General features: G+C 49.0%; 2 protein-coding genes across 3 annotated transcripts in view; one reads left to right on the top strand and one right to left on the bottom strand.

The window, feature by feature from the left end:
* Window positions 1-11,060: 11,060 nt before the first annotated feature.
* Window positions 11,061-24,939, top strand: part of LOC6599427 (innexin shaking-B) — a 52,632-nt gene continuing 38,753 nt past the window's right edge. Inside the window, exon 1 of the mRNA XM_026991379.1 lies at window positions 11,061-11,410. Within this exon, the coding sequence (XP_026847180.1) occupies window positions 11,067-11,410 (344 nt within the window). The 5' untranslated portion in view covers window positions 11,061-11,066. The remainder of the gene's footprint in view (window positions 11,411-24,939) is intronic.
* On the bottom strand, window positions 11,861-15,163 carry LOC6599426 (glycerol-3-phosphate acyltransferase 3). Of its 2 annotated transcripts, none has more exons than XM_026991380.1 (2): window positions 14,939-15,163; window positions 11,861-13,207 (listed from the first exon to the last, which is right to left on the bottom strand). In XM_026991380.1, the coding sequence occupies exon 2, from the start codon at window positions 13,185-13,187 to the stop codon at window positions 11,934-11,936; it is 1,254 nt and encodes a 417-aa protein (XP_026847181.1). In that variant the 5' UTR covers window positions 13,188-13,207; window positions 14,939-15,163; the 3' UTR covers window positions 11,861-11,933. The 2 variants fall into 2 exon arrangements, with proteins under 2 accessions (XP_026847181.1, XP_026847182.1); XM_026991381.1 differs by having other exon boundaries at window positions 11,861-13,192.

Here is a 24,939-nt window from a genome sequence, read left to right as displayed (position 1 = left end):
AGTGTAGTCTCTGTGATGGACCGTGTCCATATCTTTTGGGCGGACCATTAGACGCACTCTTCATGCGAGTGTGGGCCTTGATCAAAATGCAATTGAATGATAAGTCCCGTATCCCAGCAGGACGAGGGAGCTGTCATCCTTTATTCTGCAATCTATTTTGCATCTTGAATCAATAAAGGATTTAAGCTGAAGCTGCATCTTGTCTGAAGCCACAACAGCAGCAGCAGCAGCAGCAGCAGCAGCAGATGACCATTTGCCAGCCCCCCCTGCTACATCTGCCCTTCCCCCTCTCTCTTTGACTGTCTCTTTGGCTACATGTCATCCAGGGACAGGGCGACAGGGCAGGACCTCAGCTTTCATTCGCATTCGGATTCTGCGGTGCCTGCAGCTTTTTATGGATAATCGATGCTTAAAGTCGAGACGCACTCAAAGGGAAACAGAAAAAGAGAAAGAGAGAGAGAGAGAGACAGAGACAGAGACAGAGACAGAGACCCGTCTTTTGCTGTGGGTGGAGGAGGAGGAGGAGGAGGAGGCGGGGATAACCTAACGACAGCTTAATCCTTTTAAAACTGAGACCGCATAAAAGCAGAAGGAAGCAACAACAGAAGTAAACCGCAAAGAAGCAAAAAGTACGAGAGAAAGCAAAGAAATCGACGACGATGGATGATGGGCGATGAGAACAATAAGGTGCTTGAGAGGATCCGCAAGGATTGGTCGATGGATGGCGACGGGACTGGGAATGGGGATGGGGATGGGGCTGGCTCTGAGGCAAGAGTTGACGCGACAGCGTGACACAATAAAGACAACCAACCCACAACGACAGAGCAACAGCCAGGACCAGAGCCCAGGACCAGACCGGAGCGGAGCCCAGGACAAAGGCAAAGTGTAATAACTATAAAAATAAACCGATGCCAAAAAGCCAAAAAGAAAAAGGGGAGAAACTGAAGGAAAACATCCAGAGAAAATTAGAGGGAGAAATGGAGAGAAAGGAGAGAGGCCAAAGAAAAGCTCAGACACAGAAGATTGGACGGCGCGGGTGGAGGGGGGTCTCTAGGGTAAACAAGGATAACTCCGAGAGCCAGTTTGTCATTACAAATCTTCGTCTAAGTATTTCCCCGACTTCGTGTTCGACTTAGCCCGAATTTACAATTTGTTGCGAGCGTGTTACATAATAAAACCAAATAATAACGGCCCTCCGGCAGCGGGAAGAGCGTTATCCCATATCCCACTCCCAGAATGTGCCCTCAACAGAGTCAGCCCCCTAGTCGAAGACGTACAACCCGAAAATCATCTGCGCCTATCCCTCGAGAAGCAGGCCGAAAATCGTCCTAAAGAAATAATGAAAAATCTTGACAAAAAAAATAAGACTTTTTGCTCACTTTTTCAGCCTTTAAATAATTGGCGAAAATTATCCTGAAAAAAAAACAAAAAATTTTTTTTTTTTTTTTTATTTTACTATTTTTTTTTGGATTTATTTTGCTGGTTACAATTTTTCTATTTTTTTGTATTTTTCCACAGTCGTCTTTCTGGTTCCTATCGTATTTTAAAGCTCGTGTTGCATTCCTATATTTTCCCCTGCAATGATTTTCCTGACTAGTTTTGTTGTTATTATATTATATTTCCGAATGTTGTATTTAGTTGCCCCTATCACTTTCTACTTGAACTACGCAGCCTCCACCGGGAATCGAACCCGGGACCGGACATACTTGTGTGGCAGGCAGCTCAGACCGACCTGCCACACCCGGCGGCGAAATGAGGGCGGCAAAAGCGCTACGTAACCTGCTAGGGAGGGGGTCCGAGCTCGTACCCCCGAGGCCCGAACTAAACTAAAAGCCCGATTGAGCCCGATTGTCTCGGTAGAAGAGTAAATCTTGGAAAAAAAACAAATTCGGGGTCATTCAGGGCCGGGCGGGACTCGAACCCCGGCCCCCCCGTCTGAGCGTCGATCAGTCTCTGCACAGAGCCAGGCCCTGGCGTGATTCGTTGGCAGCTTTTGAGGTGGCCGACAGCGTCATGACGTCAGCTTGTGGCGAGGAAAGCCGGGGTTTTCCATCCGAAAGGGATCTGTCCAGATCCCGAAGAACACGCCTGATCAAAGAGGCTCTGTGCATCAAGGGCATTCCTGTCTCTGCTGTGGGAAACCCTTTCGGCAGAAACCCTCGGGCAAGCTTCGGGAATGCTATATTGTGGAAGCTCTGGACCGACGGCTCCATCACTTAGCTGTGCAGATGATCCACATCGCAGGTTCTTTGGTGGGAATCGGTTAAGTATATCCCACAGCTGTCGTACAGTGCCCTGCCCTGCTCCCTGCTTCCTACAAACCAATTAGATGATGATGGAGCTCAGCTGTGGAGTCGTGTGGGGTCGGTCCCGCTTTCTTTGGCGACCATTAAATATTGAGCAACACTTAAAGTGCAGCACAAGTGGGGTCCCTCCTCTTCCGCCATTTCAGGCCATTTCTCTCAGGACAGGAGACTGAGACTGAGACTGCGACTGAGTCAAGTTCCTGGGCCATAAAGCGTAGCGTAGCAAATTTGTTGCTCTTAAGATGCTCATAATCGGTTTTGCCAGGATACACACGCACAGAGCGGAGAAAGTACGAGAAAGTGGCCGATGGGTGTAAGAGAGAAGGAAACGTTTTATGGGCTTAAAGCTGTTTGCCCAAAATTTCACCTAAATTGATTATTATACAGCACGCCAGTCGTCAGGATGGGGAAAAAACAGACAGCAGGACACGAAGACGGGGATACCCTGGCGAAAGACGGGGACTGTCAGCCAAAAGAGAGACCGGACTGATGGTGATATCGGCGAATACCAATCGGAATATGCCCTTTGCCAGGGTATGGAAAAACGAGCGAGAGACAGGGACAGAGTAAGAGAAACTTTGTAAATTTCAACACGTACACAAATCCCATAACAAAGCCTTTTAATGGCTGCCAGGAAAAACTAACAAACCACATTAGCGTTGGCATGGGCAGGACGAAGGAGGACACCACAACAGACCAGGCCAGAGCGAACTTCAACTAAAGTTGCCAGGCATATTTGTTGAGATTTGGAGAACACACCGCACCCGCAAACAGAAGGAAGCCTCATCAAGAGCAGCATCAGGGGCAGCAGCAACAACAGGAAGACATAACACACATCCTTTGGCACACACACACACACACACACACACAGACACACCCCGAAGCACACTCCGACAAATCTAATAATAAATCCAAGACACTTAACGCCTTGGCCGCAGCAACCATGACCCACAAACTAGCTGAGGGATTGCCCGAATGTGCTGTGTGCTGGAAGCGGAAGGAGTTGGAGTGTTCGAGGACGTGGACGTGGACGAGGACGAGGACGAGGACGAGGGATGCAAATCGCCGAAAACCAACGAAGCGTCAAGGCGTGCAAAGCGCGGGGGTCGAAGGACCCGCACTAATGTGCCACAAATTCCATGGCACCCATTTCGGGGGATTTCTTTTGCAGCTTGTTTATGGCCGTACGCACACTTTGACGCAGATCGGTTCGATTGACTGCCCCATGAATCCCCCTGCCCCCCGGCAAGGGGTTGGGAGTAGATAGTCGGGGTGGAGGATCTCATAAGGATTGAGCTGCGATTAGTTCCTTCCCGGTTCCTGGGATAAGAGCATCCCCCCAGCGACCAGCGAGAGGGCTGCCATCGACATCGTTGTCGTCGCCTCTGGATTTTCGGTAATTTAATTGAGCTTGCGGTCAAAACGCCTTGGAATCATGGCAAATTACTTGATTCTGATTTGATTTGCCCAGATAACCACTTGGCGTCGCTTCGCTCCGGTCCTTAGGCTCGTCCTTGGCTGCTCAAAGGGAGAGAGAAGATTATTCCCTTTTGTTTCAAGTGGCTTAGAGAGGGGACAGACAGTCTGGCCGAAAGTTTTCCTGTTTTCCTGTTTTCCGGCTGGTGGTGGAATCCTTTTTTGGCAAAGCCCAATGGATAAATGATTGAACCAACAATGCCAGCCAGGGGGTCCCCGACAGGGAATAGGCTCAGCCTTCTGTTGATTGCCCAAAACTAATTTGAATTTTATTGATTCGATTCGCGGCGGTCGGCCGTCCCTTCTTGGCCATGCCAATTCCGAACTTGGACTTCCTCTGCCTTCTGTCTTCTATCCTCTGTCTGTGATGTGTCTGTGATTGTGTTGTCCTTCTTCAGAAGTTTTTCCTTTCGCCCCAGCTGGGAAAAGGATTGGGTTTGTGCTTGGGTGTCCTTAAATGCATCTTTGATCCGCATTTGGGGCTCCTCTTTTAATATGCCAAATTGTCTTTTAATATGATAAACGAATATGCTCATTGAAATCGCATTATCGAGGCTTGCCCATCCAAGGGACCCGCTAAGTAGCTTAACGCCAATTGGCAAATTTTTCCAAGCCTTTTCCAAGTCCTTCCAAAGGATAACCAGGAGAGCACACACTGTTGTAGTCTGTGGACTGTTTGGGCAAGGACTTAGGATAGTTTCGACAGGATTAGCATGTGTTTATGGGGTAGGGATAAGCGTATGCCAGATACATTTTAAAGCCACCAAAGTTCTGTGTGTGCCACTTTTCTTAACTTAAGACGAGCTCATCATTCAGTGGCACACCTTCGAGGAGGAGGAGGAGGACTACGAGCCTGTGCTTCTGTTCAAACAAGACCGAGTTTTGCGGCTATAATCTCACGAATAATTACACACAAGAGAATGAAATTTGATTAATTCAATATTTGCACTGTACTAAACGGTATTATATGGTATGGTATGGTATGGTATGGTATGTCCCCCCCCCCCCCACTCTCTGCTGTGTTGCGACGTGCCTGGGCAAAAGTTTCCTCCGCTCTCTCTCTCTCTCTCTCTTTCTCTGTGTGTGTGAATTTCCATGTTTGTTTAGCTAATAAATTTTCGGGGCAAAAGTAATCAAATAATTGCAGAATATACACAAAAAGCAGCACACGAACAAAACAAACATTTCACATGTTTTAGGCTTGTTTTATTGCCATTTTATTTCATACAATTTACGAGCAGGAAAAAGTTTCTCACTTGTATTTCTGTTTCTCCAGACAAACTCCACAAAAAGGAGCAAAACGCGTAGACCAGAGGATATATGGAAGGACCCATAATAAACTTGTACAATGGAGTGTATCCGTCAAAAGTAGCGGAAATCATCTTGTCCTTTCTTTCTTTTTTGCCCTGTAACTTAATATTGATGACGATGCTTATATATGCCCATAAAACAGACCAATAATCCCAAGCTTCAGACTTGACAAATCGCGGTTAGCGGGGGGTTGGGGGAGCTGACATTTCCTTGATGATCCGCCGTTTGTTTTCGCAGAGACTATTGAAAGTTGCGGGGAAATCTCAGCGGAAGGACAAAGGCCTTCTGCCATGCAGGAGGATCGAAAAGAAGGGACTTTTCTCCACCGCTCGAACAGCACAGCTTTGTCGAACCTTTTTGATATCTTCCCTAACTTCCTTAGCTCCTCGGTTTCCGGTTTCCCACGCCCCCTGTCGGCCACCACAAAAGCTGGCATCGAGTCTTTCCAGGGCCTGGCTCAGTGGCGCGACTGATCGACGCTGAGACCGGGGGGGCACGGGTTCGAGTCCAGCCACGAATTCCTCTTTTTTTTTTTTCTTTTTTTCGAAGATTTAGCCAGCTAATAAAATCCAGCTGATTGAATGGATTAATTGGGACATAGAAAACTACAAAAAACTGGAGGATTCAAATAAAAAAGAGAGGGGGAACGTTGTGAGTTGCTGCTGCGACCGCTACTCTACATTTATACATAATCAGTATTGAGCGACAAAGAGTGCGTGCGAGAGAGACAGAAAACGTGTCTGAACGTGTCTGAACGTGTCGTCGGGCGCTGCTTGATTTGTTCCTTTCGGCTATAAAAATAATCCGATCTGAACCAGATTCGGCAATCTGCTAGATATGGTCTTTCTTTATGATTGTGCGTTTTTCTTTTTCTGGATGCCACAGATTTTCGTTCTTTGTGGGTGCTTCCGCTGGCGGGGCGGGGCTGAGAGCAAAACACCTCCATTCTCGAGGATATTCGGATATCTAAGGGTTAAATAGGCCTATGTGGAACCCCGCTGAGGACCGTCGCGGAGGATAATTTCCGCAGTTCAATGAATACCTTGAAAATACTGGATGAACTGGCGGAATGTCGATGTCAAGCCATCGTGATTAATATTTGAATCGTTTATGAAAAGAAGGCCACCTCTGCCTCAAATTTTGTCAAGCAATTGGACGACAGACAAACAGACTGTTCGTTTATTATATACTTGAGTTGATTTTTATTGCGAATATGCTGAAACACGTGTCGACGTATTGCCGGAAAGGATTCGAGGGGCCTCCGCCTCCTGTTGTGGGCTGTCGCTTCGGCTTTCGGCCTGCCCCACACCGCCCCGCACCGCCCCGCACGATGCGTGCATATCGAATTCGCTTTCTTTCTACTTACTTTCCTTTATTTAGGGTTACATTTAGGGCTGCCCCCCCGCCACCCACCCACACCCACATTGTCACTTTTGTGTGGGCTCTACGTGCGGTTGATTGATGGATTCGCTTGTTTACCCGTCAGGCCAGAGTACAACAAGAATGCGGATTGGTGGGTAGCCCCAAGCCCCAGCCCCAGTCCCACACACGACGAGATTTCGAAATAAGCAATAGTCATCAGTAATCGTGATATATCATATCGTATCCGTACGGGAACAAGAGCACGACCATGATATGGGTCGTTTTTTTTTTTTTTTTTTGTATTTTTTGTTGCTCTCAAAGTTTCTCAAAACGATTTTGCTTCGATTTCATTTTCTGTTTTTTTTACTTTATTCAACTCAACTTTATTTCTCTCGTTCTGCGGTCTTTTATTTTGTGACAGCCGCCGTGGGGCATTCACGGAATAAATTTTAAAGTCATCTCAAAGATCGGAATGGGACGTACATAAATCATAGCCAATCATTGGCCCAGTGGCGGCTGGTGGGGTGGCGTTTGGCGCGGGGCGAGACAAAACGCTTCCTGATGGGGTTACATTTTGAGAAGATTTCCAAAAATATGCATAAATATTGTCCAACAAGAGTGGGAAGCGAAGCTAATGAAGAAAGATGGTGGTTTATCTCCGAGTGTCACCCAGTAATCCGGGGTGCAAAATGTTCAGATTTCGAGTTGAGTGTTGAAAGGAAAAGGAACACACAACTATAATTTTGTATGCGATTTAAGACATGTGCACAGAGGGAAAGCACTCTGCCATTCAGAATTATTTCACATAAAATCTTGAATAATTTTTACCCGGACACATTTCACATTTCACATTCCACATTCCACATTGCAAGATGATCTAATAAACTTGCTTGAATGTCTGCAAAATCCCATTTGAAGTGGCTCTGAATCTCCGTCATTCTGTGTGCGTGTTGCTTGACTCTCATTACAATTGCAAAAGGAACGAACGGAAAAAGGCCCCCCCCCGGCCAAGGGTTCTGCAGGCCAAAGAATACGCATTTCATTTGCAGCCCCCTCGGAGCCACGACTAGCCGAGTAGAACCCAGAAAAGCCATCTAAAAGTTAATTACAATTGCCTCGGCAGTCGACAGTCGACAGTCGACAGTCGACAGTCAGCGCTGTTGCAACTTTAACTGCCGCAACGAGTTCGCATTAAGCCAAAACGAGGCACAAAAAAAGCCAAATAGAAACCAAGAAAGTAAGTCAAAGTTACACCAAACGAGGCAACACAAATACCCTAGAAAGTTTTGATCCAAAGTCTCATTTGTGGCACATGTAGGGATATGTTTTTTTAGCCATCCATCAACGCGGGCCGTTACTCGGCGGCCCGACGACTTCCCTTCTCCCTTTTCGAACAGGAAACATCTTCTGGCCTTGGTTCGTTATGCCCTCCGTCCAGGGTATACGGAAAAATGGCCACTCCCAAGCCCCAAGACCCAGCCCCAGCCCCAGCCCCAGCCCCAGCCCCAGCCCCAGCCCCAGCCCAGAGCCAAAATGAAGTTCAAGCCATAAGCAGTGCCAGTGGCAGTGTGGCACTGTGGCAATATCTAGCTGCTGCAGCTCGGCTCTGACTCTGGCTCTGGCTCTGGCTCTGGCACGGGGACGTATAAATATTAAAAAGAAAATCTGCTACATGGCTACGTGCAACGCATTTCAACGCAACCAACGCGACCTAAACGACCTCCTGGCCCCAGTGCCTACACACACACTGACACACTGACACACCACAAACACACACGCAGACACAGAGAGCGAAAAGGATACAGCAGGCAAAGTAGGAAGAAAAAACGAAGAAGAAAATGAAGTGAAATTTACTTTGACATATTTTTGTGCTTAGCAAAGCAAATACTTTCATTATTTTTCCTGTTGGGCCAGGCTCCTTTCCATGGCTCGCACAGAGTTGCATTTGAGTGGCTTAAAACATTTTGCCGGGGAATCCCCACTTATAGATGACCGGCAGTCCGGGGGCGTGTCCTCTCAGCCCCCCACCCCCACCCACCAAGCGGCAATTTGTTTTGCCTAAAACCAGAGGCCAGAGCCTCCTCGAACTGATTTCAGATAGGACACGAAAAAAAAACAATTTTAGGAGCGGAAACTTTGCTTAGATTTGGAGACTACACTTCGATTATTTTTGGAGGGAAATAATGGGAAAATTATCTGCCTTTAAGTGATATTTTTGGTGTTCTTTTGAAGGAGGATTGTCCTCCCAATGATAATCCTTATTATACTCCATTATTAATGAAATATTTCCCTCTCTGTTTGTGTTTTCTTTACTTGCAGAACTCTTAGTGTTGTGCGTCTATGAGGAGAACAGCAAAGTTTTTTGTTTTTTTTTTTTGGGCTCCAACTGCCTGCACACCCTCACACGGACGGACAGCAACAGAGACGGACAGGGACAGGGACAGGGACAGGGACAGGATACAGGCAGACAGGAGACAGCAGACGGATGTGTGTGTGAGCGACGGTGAGCGGTGAAGCAGAGTCGAGTCGAGGTGAGGTGAGAAGAGGGCTGCGTGTAGGCAGAAGGTGGCAGCAGCTGGACGCTGGACCTGGACCATGGATTGGACTCGGTGGCAAGAGGCCAGAGAAGGAGCTGGCAGCGGCAGCAACAACACCCGGAGTGGCAGCAACAATTGCGATTGTGAGACACGGCACAGCCATCGGCTGTTGCACATTTGATTCGTCGAGTCGAGGCTTCATCAGTAGGTTCAATCAGATCAGTCAGTCACCCACTCTCAATCAGTCGCCAGTCAAGCGCTTGCTTGTCGTTTGTCACACCATCATCCAACGATACTTAATCGACGATTAACCAAATTAGCAAGCGATCAAGACATGCACATTACTGTAAATAAAACGCAGATATACTAGTTTCATAAAACAGCCAACAATCAACTAAACCAACTAAAAACAACAAAAAAAAACCCCCCAAGAACAACCAAATAGTGAAGTGTTTTCCAGTGTATTGCCACAAAAAACCACAACGAATCGGCTGAAGAAAAACAGAACCAAAAGGGGATAGGGCGGCGCATGCTGCGGTTGGCTCCAGCCACAGTCTGGGGCAGCCAGCCCTCAATACAACCCAAAGGTCGAACCAGAACCAGAACCAGAACCAAAACCAGAACCAGAACCAGAACAACAGCATAACGCCCCAAACACTGCCAATGCCATTGCCATTATCCAGACCAACGTTCGCTCATCATCGTTCGTTTAGATTTGACACAAGTGAGTTTAGATCGAAACTATTTATCATTATCCATGCATATGTATCTTCTAACTAACTAGCAATATCAATAGATCTTCTAGCTCTAAGTATGTGAACTGTATATAAATCCTGTCTTCTCTAAGAACTAGTTGTCATACATCTGCGAGGGGAACAAGTACTTGGTTATTGGAGGGCAGTAGTTATATCTCTCTCTCTCTCGCTCTACAACAATTGTATATAAACATTTAATATATCATCTTTAAAAACAATTAGTTGTCACAATCGTACATCCACGGGGGGATGGGAACGTATCCATCGAGATCCCTTGAGCCGTTAAGAGCCACTTATACCACTTTTCACGGGCCACTCTTTGGGCCGCAGGTCCGCAGAATCCAACAACAAAAAACACACACAAGAAAGCAAAAACCGCAGCCTATACCGATGCTGGGACTCGGTCATGTACAAGACATCAAATTTGTTGTGGAATTCGCTTTGCATTTTCTCGGTCGGGGAGTCGCTACCGATTGAGGTAGTCCATCAAAGTGGCTCTCATTGAATCACTTAACCCACGGCACCCCACCATAGAGCCAGTTGTCGCCACCTCAAGCGGACAGCGAAGAACAAAGACCGCGAACGACAACGACAACGACCACGATTCGCATACCGATTCGATCCATCAATTAGTTGTGCACTAATTGCGACTAGCAGCCCCAACACCCCGTAAGCCCCCATCCACTGACCACTAACCACTAACCACTTGCTCCCTCAGGTGGCACCCTAGTTTCCATACGAGGGGTCTCCACTCCCTCGTGTCCACTCTCAATCACAATCACAATTGCAATTGCCATCTGCAATCTGACAAATCAAATCTTGTATGCAAAACAGCAACAGCGGACGGGGAACAAGCAGCCAGAGCCACGTGAGGCGCCAAGCAATTTGTACAAACATTTGCGCAAACAAAACGCAAGCGAGTGAGGAGCGGTGGAGCGGTGGAGCGGAGGAACAGCTGTACGGCCACTCCGTGGTCCGGCCGTCGCGTGACCCGCGAGTTTTGCACAATAAACAACGTAATTGCTCATAACGCAGCCCCGGGCAGGAGTGGAGCCCTTTGAGGAGTGCTGTCCAGTGAATGACCCACGGAGGAGGCAGGAGCTGCAAAGCAGGGCGTCCGGAGAGTGGGAGAGTGACGATAACTAACCGTTTATAGCAATTATACGACCGAGGCCGAGGCCGAGGCCGAGGCATACGGGCAAGAAGTGATTTGTGAGTGCGTGCCGAGTGTGTGTGGTGGCTGGTGGCTCGAAACAATTAGACTCCCGGGCGGAAATCCACCCGGAAGAGTAGCACCCACTCGCACCCCGGCTGGCTAGATGTATAAACCGGACACCCTTACGCGCCGCGGCAGTCTGAGATCCCTGCGAAGCGCCCCCCTACTGAGCACGGTGCTGGAGAGCACCCTCTCGCTGACCCGCATCCATCCGATCGCCTCGCTGGAACTGCCCGGCCTCGACTATGCCATTCAATCGCAATCGGCTCTGGGCGGCCTTGGCCACCATCGCGAACTAGGCACCTCCCTGCGCAGTGGCATTGCAGCGATCACAGCGGCCAGCGCCTCCGCCGGCGGCCTCTCCCAATCGCAGAGCGCCCTCTTGGGGCGGTACGGCCCAAACGCCTCCATACGCCACAACGAGCGAAAGATTGTCCAACCGAAACGGTACGTCCGAAAACCTCTCTACTTACTCATCCATCCTGGTAGTGTCTTAGAAGGGACATACAATAAATGCATATAGATCTACCTGCATCGCAGTACGAGTACGAGTACGGTAAGAACGTGGTGTGTAATGTCCTTCCAGCCATCCTGTTGGAGGGAAGATGGTGGTAGGTCCATTACAGGTTGTTTTCTCATACTTTTCTTAATTATTTTAAGGATAAATAGCATCAAAACTAGTACTAGTGTATTCCATTCAGAAGATCCCATATCATTCTGTATCTTTTATTTACAATATTTACATCCGCTGGCTCTCAAACTCTCCAGAAATCATCAAAGAAATGCATCAGACTAGGGCGCAAGCCCATGGCCAACCCCCGGCTCACTCGCTTCCAGCGATACGAGTCAAATATCGGACAACGACGACGACCGAAAACTGTTTATATACTAGGGAGATCACCTTGCCAGAAATATTTTATTCTTTATACACAAACGCCAGTCAATAGAGCAAGCCATGCCGTCCACTTGATCACCAGTCGCGCATGGGACACCAGCGCTTCAGGTTGCCGTCCCACGGTAGGTCGTCCAGGCCCGCCCGGGCGGCTATCACAGCCTTCACGCGATTGGCGAAACGCACTGGGGACTCGCCGGGCTCGCGGATCATGGGTGGTAGGTACCAAATGTCGCAGCTGAGGCACCAGGAGCTGACCAGCATCACCATGTAGCGGAACATCGAGTAGCGGGTGCTGTCCCAGTAGGCCTCCCCGTAGCGGCGGTCGTAGCGGATGGCCACCGGGTAGACGATGTCGCTGACGGCGAAGCTGCCCTTCTTGAACTGCATTACGGCGGTGTTGTTGATGCACGTGCCCTCGGGGAAGAGGAGAATCGGCGGCTTGTCCGGGGACTGCATGTGCTGGCGCAGGGCCTCGCCGAGGGCCTCACGCTCGCCCGGGATGCGCCGGTTGAACCACATGTGCGGCGAGACCCGCGACAGGGAGCTCTGGAAGATGCCGAGAATGCCGTCGTGTCGCTGGCCGGTCAGCGAGTAGTGCACATCGCACATGAGGATGAGCACGTCCAGCGGATTGGTGTGGTTGCACACACAGATGCCCTTGGTGGGGCGGTGCTCGGTATTGTGGTATCGCCGCATTATCGGCACACAGTTAGCGTTCATGCGTAGGGTCTGGCGGAGCAGCCACTTGGCCACACGCCGGTTGCACGACAATCTGCAGAGGAGCCCGATCAGGGCCGTGCTCGCCGGCACCACCACCAGGCAGCTGAGGCACATCACCGTCCGCAGGGGCATCAGCAGTGCATAGCGAAAGAGCAGTCCCAGCAGCCAGACCACTCGCAGCCTCCAGCTGAGCCGACCCACATGCACCGAGAGGTCACGCGTGAGCAGATTCCACTCACCCGCCGGCAGTGGGGCGGACACAAACCGGGTGGTCACATCGTCCTCCAGCACCAGCGCTATGCCCTCGGATATTATGTCGCAGCACAGCTCCATCTGGTGGCACAGCCGACTCTTCTGTTCGGACAGTATATTTTTGTGGCTTCTTCGGCGCGAATTTAGGCTCGACTTCCGCCTTTCCATGACTTCCGGGTTCTGTGTCCAGCCCTCGCCCAGGCGCTGGAGTTCCTCGCGCTCGCTGGCCTGCCGCTCGGCCTCCAGCTGCCGCGAGCTCCACTTGAAGAGGCACTCGAGCAGGCCCAGGTACACGTTCTGCATTAGGACCAGGCCGAAGCTGAAGATCAGGCCAATGGACACCAGTGGGACACACATGTCGTCTGGAAAGTTGAATTCTGTAGCACATTCAAACGAAAGACTGCTTATTATGACAGCTAAATGCCGGCCAGTGTGGCTTGGCTTTGTGTCCCTGTGTTGAATAGTGTTGGAAAGCACTCACTCAACTTAAGTGTTGGAAAGAACGAGGGCGAAAAGTAATATTTGAAGCGTTCCAAGGCTATGAAGCTTGAAAGGAAAAAGGAAAAATCTCTTTATTCCCCCAGTAACATTTGCCCCACAAATTTCCCAATTAAAGGCCCAAATTCAATTTGGCCCCCCACCACGGCTATTGCTGTCCTCCGTCCTGGCCTTCTTTGTTGAGCGCCCGAAAGACTTTTGATTTATTTAGCCAAAAAAAGAGGAAAAAAATTCAAGAAAAAAAAACGAACGAACGAAGAGCTGGAAAAGCTGTAAAGGAAGGAAAAGAAGGAAACTTTGCCGTCGTCGTCGTCGTCGAGAAGTCCTTTGCCAGGACAGGGTTTCGGTGTAGGGTTTTTGGGCCTCGTTTGTTTTTTCATATGGCAATAATTCAATTATGCCATAACAAGGCCGCAAAATGTTTGCCCCAGGCCCCTGCCCCTGTCCCTGCCCCTGTCCCTGCCCCTGCCGCAGTGAAGTCCTGACCCGAAATCACTTAAAAACCACAAAAACTTCTGGCTTTGTTAATTCGTTAATTAAATGGGCCTGGCTGACTCCCGATGACAGCTTGTAAACAGAAGAGCCCCCACCGAAAAAAGAAAACTTTAAGGATTACGCAATGAACGATGATGATGGGTGATGGGGGGGAGGGGGTGGGGGGGGCATGGGCAGGGGCATCCCTTAAGCTGCCTTTCCTTCCATTGATTACATTGGGTGGCAACAATCTTTGCTTATCAAATGCAAACAACGTCGACAGACAACGTCGAACGACAACTCATTTAGGCCCAGGCCCAGGCCCGGCCCCTTAATTAGCATAGAATGTGTTTTAAAAAGCCACTTGAGCTAAACATTCCAAACACCTCCGCCACCTGACTGTGTGCATCCTCCATCGTCGTCGCCATCGCGGACCCATCAACGACTTTTCCACTTGCCAGCGACAACGACCTTAGGCGCTTGCGGCCGAGTCTGCGGAGACGCCTCCGCCTGTCTCCTGTGTGCGTGTGTGTGTGTGGCACAGTTGGGCAAGTCTGGGGCCGGACAGATTTAGATACTCTAACGAATGGTGAACGAATTAAGGAAGAGCCCTTGTCTGCCAGAAGGCGTTTGTAACAGGTGAAAGCCGAGGCCGTGGCTAGTCCTTGGAATCATGGGTATTTCAGAGCCCCAAACGAATCGAGATGATTGTGGACTCAGGAGATATCCTTACAGGATGCTCGGAGTAGTGTATAGATCGCTGCGGTGTCCTGCGGCTGCCTGCTGTGGGGGTCTCCCCGGCACGTGACGCTCGAGTGTTGGGATAAGCATTTCCGCTCTTCAGACGTAACACGAAAAAAGCCCCCACACCCACCGCCAGTGACAAAGCGCCTGTTGTGGGCGCATGAGGGGGGGGGGGGTAGGCAAATGAGGAAGCACAAAATGAAATTGTGACGCTGACGCTGGGGCACGCCCCCACGTACGCCCACCTGCCATTCAAAAGTAATTTAGCGTTTAAAAAACATTTTTCTGCCTGACTTTTAAAAAAGTTGCGCGTAATGCGAGTGGGGAGTATCTATGTATGTGCGTGTGCGTGTGCGTGTGTCCGTGTGTGTGTGCGTGTGCTCAACACTCACCTGCTTGACGCCGTCACACGTTCCGAAGTCGATGTCGTTGTCGCTGTCGCTGTCGCTGTCGTCGTCTGTCTGATCCGCCTGATTGTATTATGGCCCCACGATGCAGGACTCGACAAGGATACTCCGCAGAGCTACCGGAACTTTTGTTTATTGACTCTGACGTCTCACCGACTGGCTACGTGCGGGCTTAGCCGGAGTTCGGGTTCGTGTCGATGGCAGAAATCGCGCTCAGATTGGGAGTACTTGTGGAAAGATTCTCGGCTACTGGGGGGGGTTGGGCGGTGGGAAGTATAATATGTATTGTATGTATATGCTATAGCTAGAAAAATATACTGCGGAATGGCAGGAAACGACTGTGTGACTAAATGCCGTATTTCAGTGTTGAAAAACTAGGGGGGAATACGACCTCCCCCAATGGTCAAGGGCCAGCGGACAGGAGAGGTGTGCTCTGTGCCGGGATAATTCCTGCTTTCGGGGACCCCATTCGAAAGACATTAGCAGCATTTTCATAAAAAAAAAAGACCCCTTTCTATGGCCCGCTCGCTGCCAAGTTAATTAAAAAAGTGTTTCCATTTGGCTTTGACCCTCAGCGGTCGAGCGGGCGAGCGGGCGAGCGACATAAATCCCTTTGACACTCGATGGCATCTCCCACATTGGCCCAGAGCTCAGGGCCCCTCTCGTAATTGGTTTATGCCATTTACTTGGCTTGTTTACCCGCAGACAACATTTGCATAATGGGACAGAAACAGAGCCCAGACGAAGGAGTACCGGAGCACCCAGAAACCGGGAATCAAAAACAAGAAATGTGATTTATAATTTTTTGTACTTTTTGTTGTTGCTTGCGGAGCATTTTAATTAGCCTGAGACCCGGGGCCCCCCCTCCCCCACCCCTCCGGAAAGGAGATCAGTGGCAGGGCCAGAGCGTCGACCCATTGGCTAATTATGTGCGGGGGGGGATGCGGCAGGATGCTTGGCGGTTCGTCGGTGTTTTTGGTGTCATCAAGTCATTATTTAATATAAGTCCGCTTTGATAAATTATTTCCTGTTTTGATGGACGCTACGTGACGAAAGTTGTCAGACCAAGGAAGTGGCCCCCGGGGGGTGGGGGGTGGGGCAAAACGTTTTTGATTTGCGGCCACGTTAAGGAGTTTACCAACCATTCATCCATCCAGCGCCATCCAGCGGCCATTCATTCACTCCCCTTCGTCGTGGGGATTACTTTGGAGGTTTACTCTCGCTGTGTTGTGCGTTTATTTGCAGCAATTAATCAATTTGGCCAGCGCGGTTTTTGTTGAATAAGTGATAAAGATTTATCACTTATACCCAAACCAAAGCAGTCCTTGGTCCACAGGCCCTAGTCCACTTCTAAGGACCCCTCTTAAAGAGCATTAAAGTCTGCATAGAGACGCAGAGACAGAGAGAGAGTCGAGTGCCGAGTGCCGAGTGCCGGCGGAGCACTCAACGTTCATTGAACCAAACATTTTGACTTTTGCGTCTGAACGCACATGAAAAGCTCTTGGAAAATGTACGAATTGAGTGTGCCAGAAAAGCGTGGCGCGGGGGCTAGTCGAAGCGAGGGATTCGGTATTTATTTTTTGACTAAGAACCGACAAAACGGCTGTCATACTCTTGTAATAAGCAGAAGTTGCGGCCAGTCCCAGTCGAATGCTGGAATGCTCTGTCCTGTCCTCCATCAAAGTCTAGATCTAAACATAGGAACATGTGGATAGGAACAGCGGAAAGAAGCTAGAGTTTCGTGCACTCTAAGAAAACGATGGGAATGGAACACTATCACCATCTTTTCGGCTTGGGATCCATAGCATAGATCCCATCTGTAGTCTTTAAACCACTCTCCATTTCCCCATTAAGTTTCTGCGGGGATTGCCGCCTGGATTTTGTGAATAGGAACAGCGGAAAGAAGCTAGAGTTTCGTGCACTCTAAGAAAACGATGGGAATGGAACACTATCATCATCTTTTCGGCTTGGGATCCATAGCATAGATCCCATCTGTAGTCTTTAAACCACTCTCCATTTCCCCATTAAGTTTCTGCGGGGATTGCCGCCTGGATTTTGTGGATAGGAACAGCGGAAAGAAGCTAGAGTTTCGTGCACTCTAAGAAAACGATGGGAATGGAACACTATCGCCATCTTTTCGGTTTGGGATCCATCCCATTAAGTTTCTGCGGGGATTGCCGTCCGGCTTTTGCCAAAGTCCAGCGACTCTCGGCTGTGTAAAGAGCATTCGAAGCTACAACCCGTTGAAATATTTCAACATAAATCTTTAAAGAATGTTAACGCCAGCAGCACAGGATATATACTGCCCTGTCCGCCCACTCCCTGTTCGGGCTGAATTTTTCGACCTTTTTTCCCCAGACCCAGACCCAGCCCCCGCCCCCGCCCTCGCCCCACCCACTCGCTCAAGCTGCAGCATGATGCAGCAGCAGTGGCAGAGGGAACCCGGGGGTCAATGCACTCGCCCCAGGGGCTCTACGGAGGATGCAGCCGTAGCCGGAGCCGTAGCCGTAGCCGGAGCCGGAGTCAGACGAGTTTCGTTCGCCGATGTTTACGTTTTGAGCCGCGGCATTTTCGGGGCTTGTCAACGCCATTGCCATCCTGGAGGAGGTCCTGCCAACTTATTACTGAAAAACTGAAGCCGCCCCGAACATTTTCTTAGGTGCAAAAAGTTGCACTTTCGTGGGTGGTGGCGGGGGTGGGGGCGGCGCCGTTTGCAGTCTGCGTGGGCGGGCGGGTTGGCGGTGTGGTCGCCCGGTCGCCCGGTCGGATGGTGGGCTCCCTCGGATGGCTGGTTTGTTGCCGTGTTAAGTGAAGTGTAGGCGCAAAGGCGAAACACGCGAAACTTGTCGGTGCAATGTAATAAATTTCGAAAACGTCCAAGCCCCCCGGCTATAACGAATGGCTTGCCCAATGCACATGGACAGCCGAGCGGCACCGCCACCACCCGATGGCCCCTGTCCTCCTGTCCTCCTGCCTCCTGCCTCCTACCTCCTGCCCTCGTGCCTTGTTAGGCCCGCTGCAATAAGTCTTTTATGGCTTAGAGTTGGTTGGTTGGATGGTTCCTCCACTAGAGCTGGAGCTGGAGCTGGAAAACTTTTATCATTAAAGTTGAAAGGTAAAATTCGACCATAAAAAAAAAACAACAACAGCAACAACAAAAACAATAGCGCACAAAAACTTAAGAAACGTGACTCACGAAATCCGCTCACGTGACTTAGTCAATAAGGCGGGCGAAAGTTTCTACATGAAAATATTCCCAGTGACCTTCCATGGCTTGGGGCTTGGGGTCATCGCAAGAAGTAGGGTCTCAAGCAGTATCTCAGGGAGTGCATCAGGCGATAAGCAATTTCTGAAGCCGCCCTGATTGGAAGGACCTTGTAGAGGCCTTTTTTCCATGCCAACAGCAGGGGCGGTGCAGCTGAACAGCTGGCTCGCCCTGTTCAATTTTAGACCGACTAATGGGCTCATCTTTGCCGAGGCTTTGTAGAACTTTAAGTGGTAGAAGAGACTGGCAGAAAGCTATAAACTCTTTGTGTTCATTTAATTCCTTGGGCTTTTAATCAATCGTTGAATGCTTCATACCCGGAATCCTTTTGTTGTATTTGCCAAAACCGAAACCGAAACCGAATATCGTAACAGTTTTGCTCACACACTTAACCGCCAACAATTTTAATCGATCGCACTTGTGCGCCATTGAATACGAATACCCTCAATCTAAGCACCACCTCTTTCAGGTAACTGAACTCTCGTTTAGCCGCCATTCGGCATCACCAGCCACCACCCACCACCCACACACCCACCACCCACACACCCACCATCCACCCACTTTATTTCATTTCATTTCGTGCCATTTGCAATTTTCCATTTCGGGTGCACATTTATTGATTTCGCCATGCAATATATTTGGCTTGGGGTTAGACCACCACCCCCACGCCCCACCCACGCCCCACCCACGCCCCACGCCCACGCCCCGCCCTCTATGTAAAGTGTGTGTGCTCTTTTTTGTTCTGCTTGTGTTTTTTCTTTTTTTTTGGCAATTTGTTAATTGTATTTCATATGGAAGCGTTGCATGCACTGAAAATTTTATTAGCTCTGCTCCCAAATGCAAATATTCGTAGAAGAGCGGAGCCAGGAATCAGCGTAACAGTAAATTGAAAAATAAATGGAAATAAACTGAAATATGCATGGCATGTAAATACACGAAGTCGATGCCTTCAAGGCTCTGCCCTCCGCCACCCTTTGCCTTGATTCTATTTAATATTTTTGCATAGTACCCGCCTTGAGCCTGGGGTTCTCCCTTGTACTCGTATTGATTTCGGTTCCTCTTGTTATCGCCGAATGGGAAACCGCTTTGGGGACTCTCTGGCAGTGCCTCAATTAGTCTGGCATTCTGCTGGACCAGCTTAAAGCTGGGATATCCCTTCCCCCACATCCTTACCATCGAAGCTCCAGCTGTCTCTGCCTCTGTCTCTCCCTCTGCCTCTGTTTTCCCCGCTGGCTATGCAAATTCAAATTCCTCGTCAAAATATTACTTGCAAAGTAAACGCGTGTAACTCGGCACCGACTACGGAGCCCGGAGAATGGAAAACCAAACAAAAGTACACACAAAAGTTGAGCAGAGTACTCCAAGAAAGGACACGACGAAAAGAAAAGTCGAATTTCTAGATACACTAGATACCCCGACTCGTTGGATTTTTGATCAATCTTAAATTGGTTATTAGCATCCTGTAATTGGCAAGCCCCTTGTGTCTGGTTAGCTTTTGTTTGGGGGCTCCCTTTGGGGACCTATCACGGGCCATCCTGGGGCTTGGACAAAATCTGGTTACCCGCTGCAAGTGCAACAAAATATACTACATGCGAGTACAACTGCAAATATTTTCTTATGCTTGTATGAAATGCAAGCATGTAAATACCAGACCCTCCCCCCCCCACAACCCCCACCCCCCACACGGACTGACATGCATAACTTTTTCCGACACAATGCGGCTGCAGTCTTCTCTTGTGGCACCATGAAAAAGAAGGAGAAGGCGAGACAGACGAGACAGACGAGGGCTGTTTGAATAGTAAGTTGTTCCGTAACTAAGCTCCAAATCAAACTCTTCTTCGGTCTGCTTTTTGGAATTCGTTGCGATTCGCTTTTTCGTAGCATACTTTTTGGGGACAACATTTGCTGCCAAAACTTTGCCTTGGCTCTTTTGCTTTTTTCAACGAAATATTAATAGCAAAAGAAGAATTTGAACTTTCCATGAAAAGTACGTGCCAGCCTTGTGTGTGTGTGTGTGTGTGTGCTGGAAATTGCTGCCTCACTCTCCGACGGATGGACGGACGCAGCGCACTTCTGGCCTGACAAAAAAAGAAAAAAAGCATCCAAAGCAGAGAAAAATAAAACAAAATTAGCATAAATTCCCCGCAAAAATGGATGAGCGGCAAGTCATCTTTGCACTCGGTTTATTTCTGCAAAAAGTTAGCGCAAAAAAGTGATGCAAACATGGCCTAATCCAGACATTGGAATTATCTTTAAATCTTGAACTAAACAAGCAACAACAAGCCTTTGTGGCTTCCAATCAGCAAAACTATGGCATTGAACTTTCCCATTTTCCTGGTACCGCTCTCAGTCCATCAAAGCGGCGGGCGGGTCACAGCAGTCATGAATATTGAATGGCCACGAATTGAATGAACGACACTAGTGCGACTCGTGCGACTCGTGTGCTCTAATCCCCATCAAAGGGGAAAATAATTGGGCATAGTTGTACAAACGATGACGGGGCCGAATTGGGTTAAATCTAGCAGGTTTCCACCCTGCCAACCCCCAGCTGCTTGTCGCACATATAGTTAACAGTTTTTTTTTGTATATTAAAATTGAGTTTTAAATAAGAGCCGTTCGGAGAGGCTTTTCCGATTTATCGCCCAGGGAAGCGTGTACGAGTATACGCCCACAATGCGGTCTCTCTCTGTCGCCCTCTCTCTCTCTCTCTCTCTGCCGCAAAGAGGAGACTTAAGCTCTGGGCTCTGGGCTCTGGGCTCTAGCTGAATCGATCGATCCGGGGAGCATTGCACATTTCATAATATCCTGCTGGGATTTTTAATATCGCAATGGCTTTCACTTGTTTACCGCTTTATGCAAATTTCATTGTGAGTCCCCGTCCCCGTCCCCCGTCCCCGTCCCCCGTCCCCTTCCGCCCTATTGAGCACTTTGATTTGTGTGTGCCTGTACATACGCCCATATATACATGTATATATGTATATGGTATATGCCTGATTGTCTTTGGGAGTTGGCAATTTATTTACTCTTGTCCATTGCGTCGTGTCCTTTGGCAATAAAATAAACATATGAAGAGAATTAAAATATTAAAACTTCAACTTGCAGACGAGTGGAGTGGAGTGGAGTGTGTGCATAAATCAATAAGAAATAAGGAGTAGGGAATCTGTTTGGCATATCCATGGCTTCTTTTGGGTTTTGTCTGAAACTTCGCCTAAAGACGCAGCGAGGGGGCGGTTTTCACAATATTACGCATACGCCGTGCTGCCGTGCTGCCGTTTGCCGTTTGCTTGGATTTCGCAGCCCACGGCTGAGGCAGCGACGAGGGAACAATGGAAATTAATTATACACCTATGTGTGTATGTGTATATTGAATAAATTCATAATTTACCCAAGAGGCAGAGACAAACGACGGACGAACGACGGACGGAGGTCATGCCAAGGGCTCTTCAAGAGAAGAACTTCACTGCAATGAATGCAATATGAAAAGCTAACAATTAAGAAAATTATTCAAACCAATATTGCGAGTGGAATGCCGAAGTGCTCGAAAGGAAATTATGGCAAGCACTTCTGCGAAATGTTTCAACTCCGTTTGTGCAACGTATCGGCACGAGTACGTGCGTATATGATGGCCAATCGATTATTTGATTACTCAATCAATTAAAACCAATCGAAGGCAGAACTGTTGTGAGTGCGTGCCGGAAAATAAACAAGCCCACAAAACAATTGTCCATCCGCAACAAGGTAATTGCTCGCCAAATGTCTGCCGAAGGGGCAGTTATCGAATAACCAGCTGCGAGTAATTATAGGTTTAGTCGCCTGTTGTCATTGCAGAGTCAAGCACATATTTCATTGGATTGATTGATGGTCTTGGGGTTTATTCAACGCTCATTGAACCAAGCAATTAGGGCCCGCATACACTGGGATTTACTGCCAAATGAATGCATTAATGGAGAGATGTTAAGTAAAAAATACTATGTACGAGTATATATCTGTACTTCGATTGGGAGTCAGCCTCTAAGCAGCGACATACGGCATACGGCATACGCCCCGCCCTCCCCGCTCACTAGCTCTCTCCTTTCTCTCTCTGGGCTGCACTTAAGCCCGATGCCACCCAAATTGGCCCATTCAGGTGCCCGACCGGCACTCAAAAGCTTACCCAGGTGCAGTGGCACGTGTAGATGTGGGCACGAGCTATGGCCACCATCAAATCCTGCTGCTCCGCCATCGCTCTGCGAAAGTGTAATTAAATATCCATTTAGTGTACATTACGTTTCCTTTTTGGCCGGGCCAGCACACAGGGAGAGTGGGAGACTGCGGCTGAGCTGGGTGAGACACATTACCAACTTTTCAAAAAATAAAAAGAAGAAGAAGGCAAACCCTTAAGAAAAAGACAGAGGGGTGGACGGGGGGTGGCCGGGGGAGGGGGTGGGGCGAGAGTATGGCAAAAGAAAAGCTAGGAAAAACACGAACCGCTTAGCCGGGTCTGAGGCAGAAGTTTAAAGAGCTGCTTATGTCTAAATTAATTTAAAAAGTTCGTTCACTTGAAAAATCGCGAAGGTCCCCACAACCACCGCTCTGGAGATGGGAAACGGGAGAACATCCTCTTGTCGTCCATTTTGTGGCCGCTCGAGGCCGCGTCCCAGCGTCTGTGGGTTCCCTGGTTCCCTGGTGTTCACTCGTTTATTAAAGATTATGCTTATAATGACGACGACAATGACGACGACAAGCAGGAGATGAGGAGGAAGAAATGGCCAGTCCACTCCGACACTACGACACTCCACCACTCCTCCCGTTTGGCCCCCACTTTGCCCAGTGCCATTCCATCTCCTGGATGATGATGATGATGATGCTGCTATTTTGCAACATTTTTCTTTTGCTTTTCTCCAAACATTTTTCTTCGGCCCCTGTCCGTGGTCCCTGGTCCGCTGTCTTCCCATTCGCGCTGCTCTTTATTTTATTTCATTTCATGCTTTCTTCTACTTCTTCTCGTCCTGCTGTTGTTTATCATTCCATAGTCCTTCCCCCGCTACCCGCTACCCGCTATCCGTTTTGGACGTGTTCTTAGCGCTTCTGACAGAAGTCCACATCGGGCCGGATCCCCGGCTTTGGCACTGCTTTTGGGTTGAAGTGTGACGTGATTTGTGTCGAGCAGTGCTCTACAGCACTCTTCATTCCCTCCCCCCCACACAGTGCAGCGGAGAAATATGCGTATCCTCTGATGAAAGTGATCCTTGCGATCCCAAACTCCGACTTTCGAATACTTTCCTGCCTCAGTGTACGGGAACACAAGACTGCTGTGACCCATATAGATGTGCACATACTATATGTGTGGGGACATGGGGACTCCCGCCATTTGACAGAATTCCACTGTCGTGCCACTGTCGTTGCCGCCGTTGCCGTTGTCGTCGTCGTCGTCATCATCATTGTCGTCAGAGTCGACGGCGGCCAAATGACTTGGCCATTGTATGTTTTTCTTTTTTTTTTTGGCCCAAAACCTTTGCGGCAAGAGGTGGCCGCCTGCCATTGTGTGCCCCACCGGGCACCGCAACCCTTCTGCGGACGGTCCGTCCATTGTTTCTCCTCTCTGTTTCATTTCTATGTCATTTCCGTTGGCTTTCTTCATCGCTGCCCCTACCCGTTGGCCCACTGCTGCTGCTGTTGGCATTTCACAGCTAATTTCAACGTGAAATTTTTGGATCGTGAGATTAGGGCGGTCGCCAGGGGGCTCTGGAACTAGAACTGGAACTGGGGCTGGATCTGGTTCTGGATGGGGATGTGGATGTGGATCTGGTGTGGGCATGGGGCTAGGCAGGACAACCATAAGTCATCCGACCGCTTGCCAGAGTGCGCTTATGCAAATTTGTGCCAGCTGACAAATGGGACAGCATTTGCACAATGCCAAAGGAGCGGGGAGCGGGGAGTGGGGAGTGGCGAGTGGGGAGGAGTGAGGGTTGAAGATTTTGGGAGCTGGTCCTGCTCCAGCTTCTGGTTCAGGTTCTAGCGGGGGCGCTGGGGCGTGTCTATATAAATGTCATTTGCGTCTGTGGATGTGGATGTGAAATCAGAAGGCAGGAGGCAGGAGGCAGGAGGCAGGAGGCAGGAGGCACTGGCCGGGAGGAGGCCGGCCTCTCGCTTAGCCTGACATGATGATGATAAAGTGCACATTAAAAAATATTTGCCATTGCCTTTTTTCGTTGTTTTCTTGTTGTTTGTTTCTTGTTGTTTGTTTCTTGCTGGTTGTTGGGTTGTTCGTTGTTCTTTCTCCACTTGGAATTATTTATGTGTCGAGCGCGTTGTGAATTTTAAAACTATGGCAAAAGCATCAGAGGCTACGGGTAAGAAATATAAGTACTTGAAGATGCCGAAGAAACCCAGAGAAAAGCAGTCCTGATTATCGGAATGGATACACGAAAAAGGCATGAGCTTTCACTCTTCGTTACGATATGTTTGAGTCCTGTCGAACCACTCCAATTAGGTAAAAGCGTGACCTACTTTGACGAGTACTTTAATTCGAGAAAGATTCAAAAAAGTTGCAGTACAACGAGTTTCGTCTCACTCGCTGGAAAGTAGCGAGACTCGCTTGAACAGAAAGGAGAGACTTTGGAAGCCAGTGAAAAATGGGAATGAATACGGAATCAATCAGAGAGGGGAAAGGACCCCGTTTAAACATGGTGAAGGAAGAAGCAACCAAAGAGGATGCAAGACAAGATGCCGACAATTACAT

Source organism: Drosophila persimilis, unplaced genomic scaffold (genome assembly GCF_003286085.1).
Source record: "Drosophila persimilis strain 14011-0111.01,24,50 unplaced genomic scaffold, DperRS2 tig00000663-arrow-arrow-pilon, whole genome shotgun sequence".
Classification (NCBI taxonomy): Eukaryota; Metazoa; Arthropoda; class Insecta; order Diptera; family Drosophilidae; genus Drosophila; species Drosophila persimilis.
This window is presented reverse-complemented; position numbering and strand designations above follow the sequence as displayed.

Excerpts from the sequence above, each read along its gene's own strand:
- LOC6599426 (XM_026991380.1), bottom strand. The coding sequence starts at position 13,187 with ATGTGTGTCCCACTGGTGTCCATTGGCCTGATCTTCAGCTTCGGCCTG.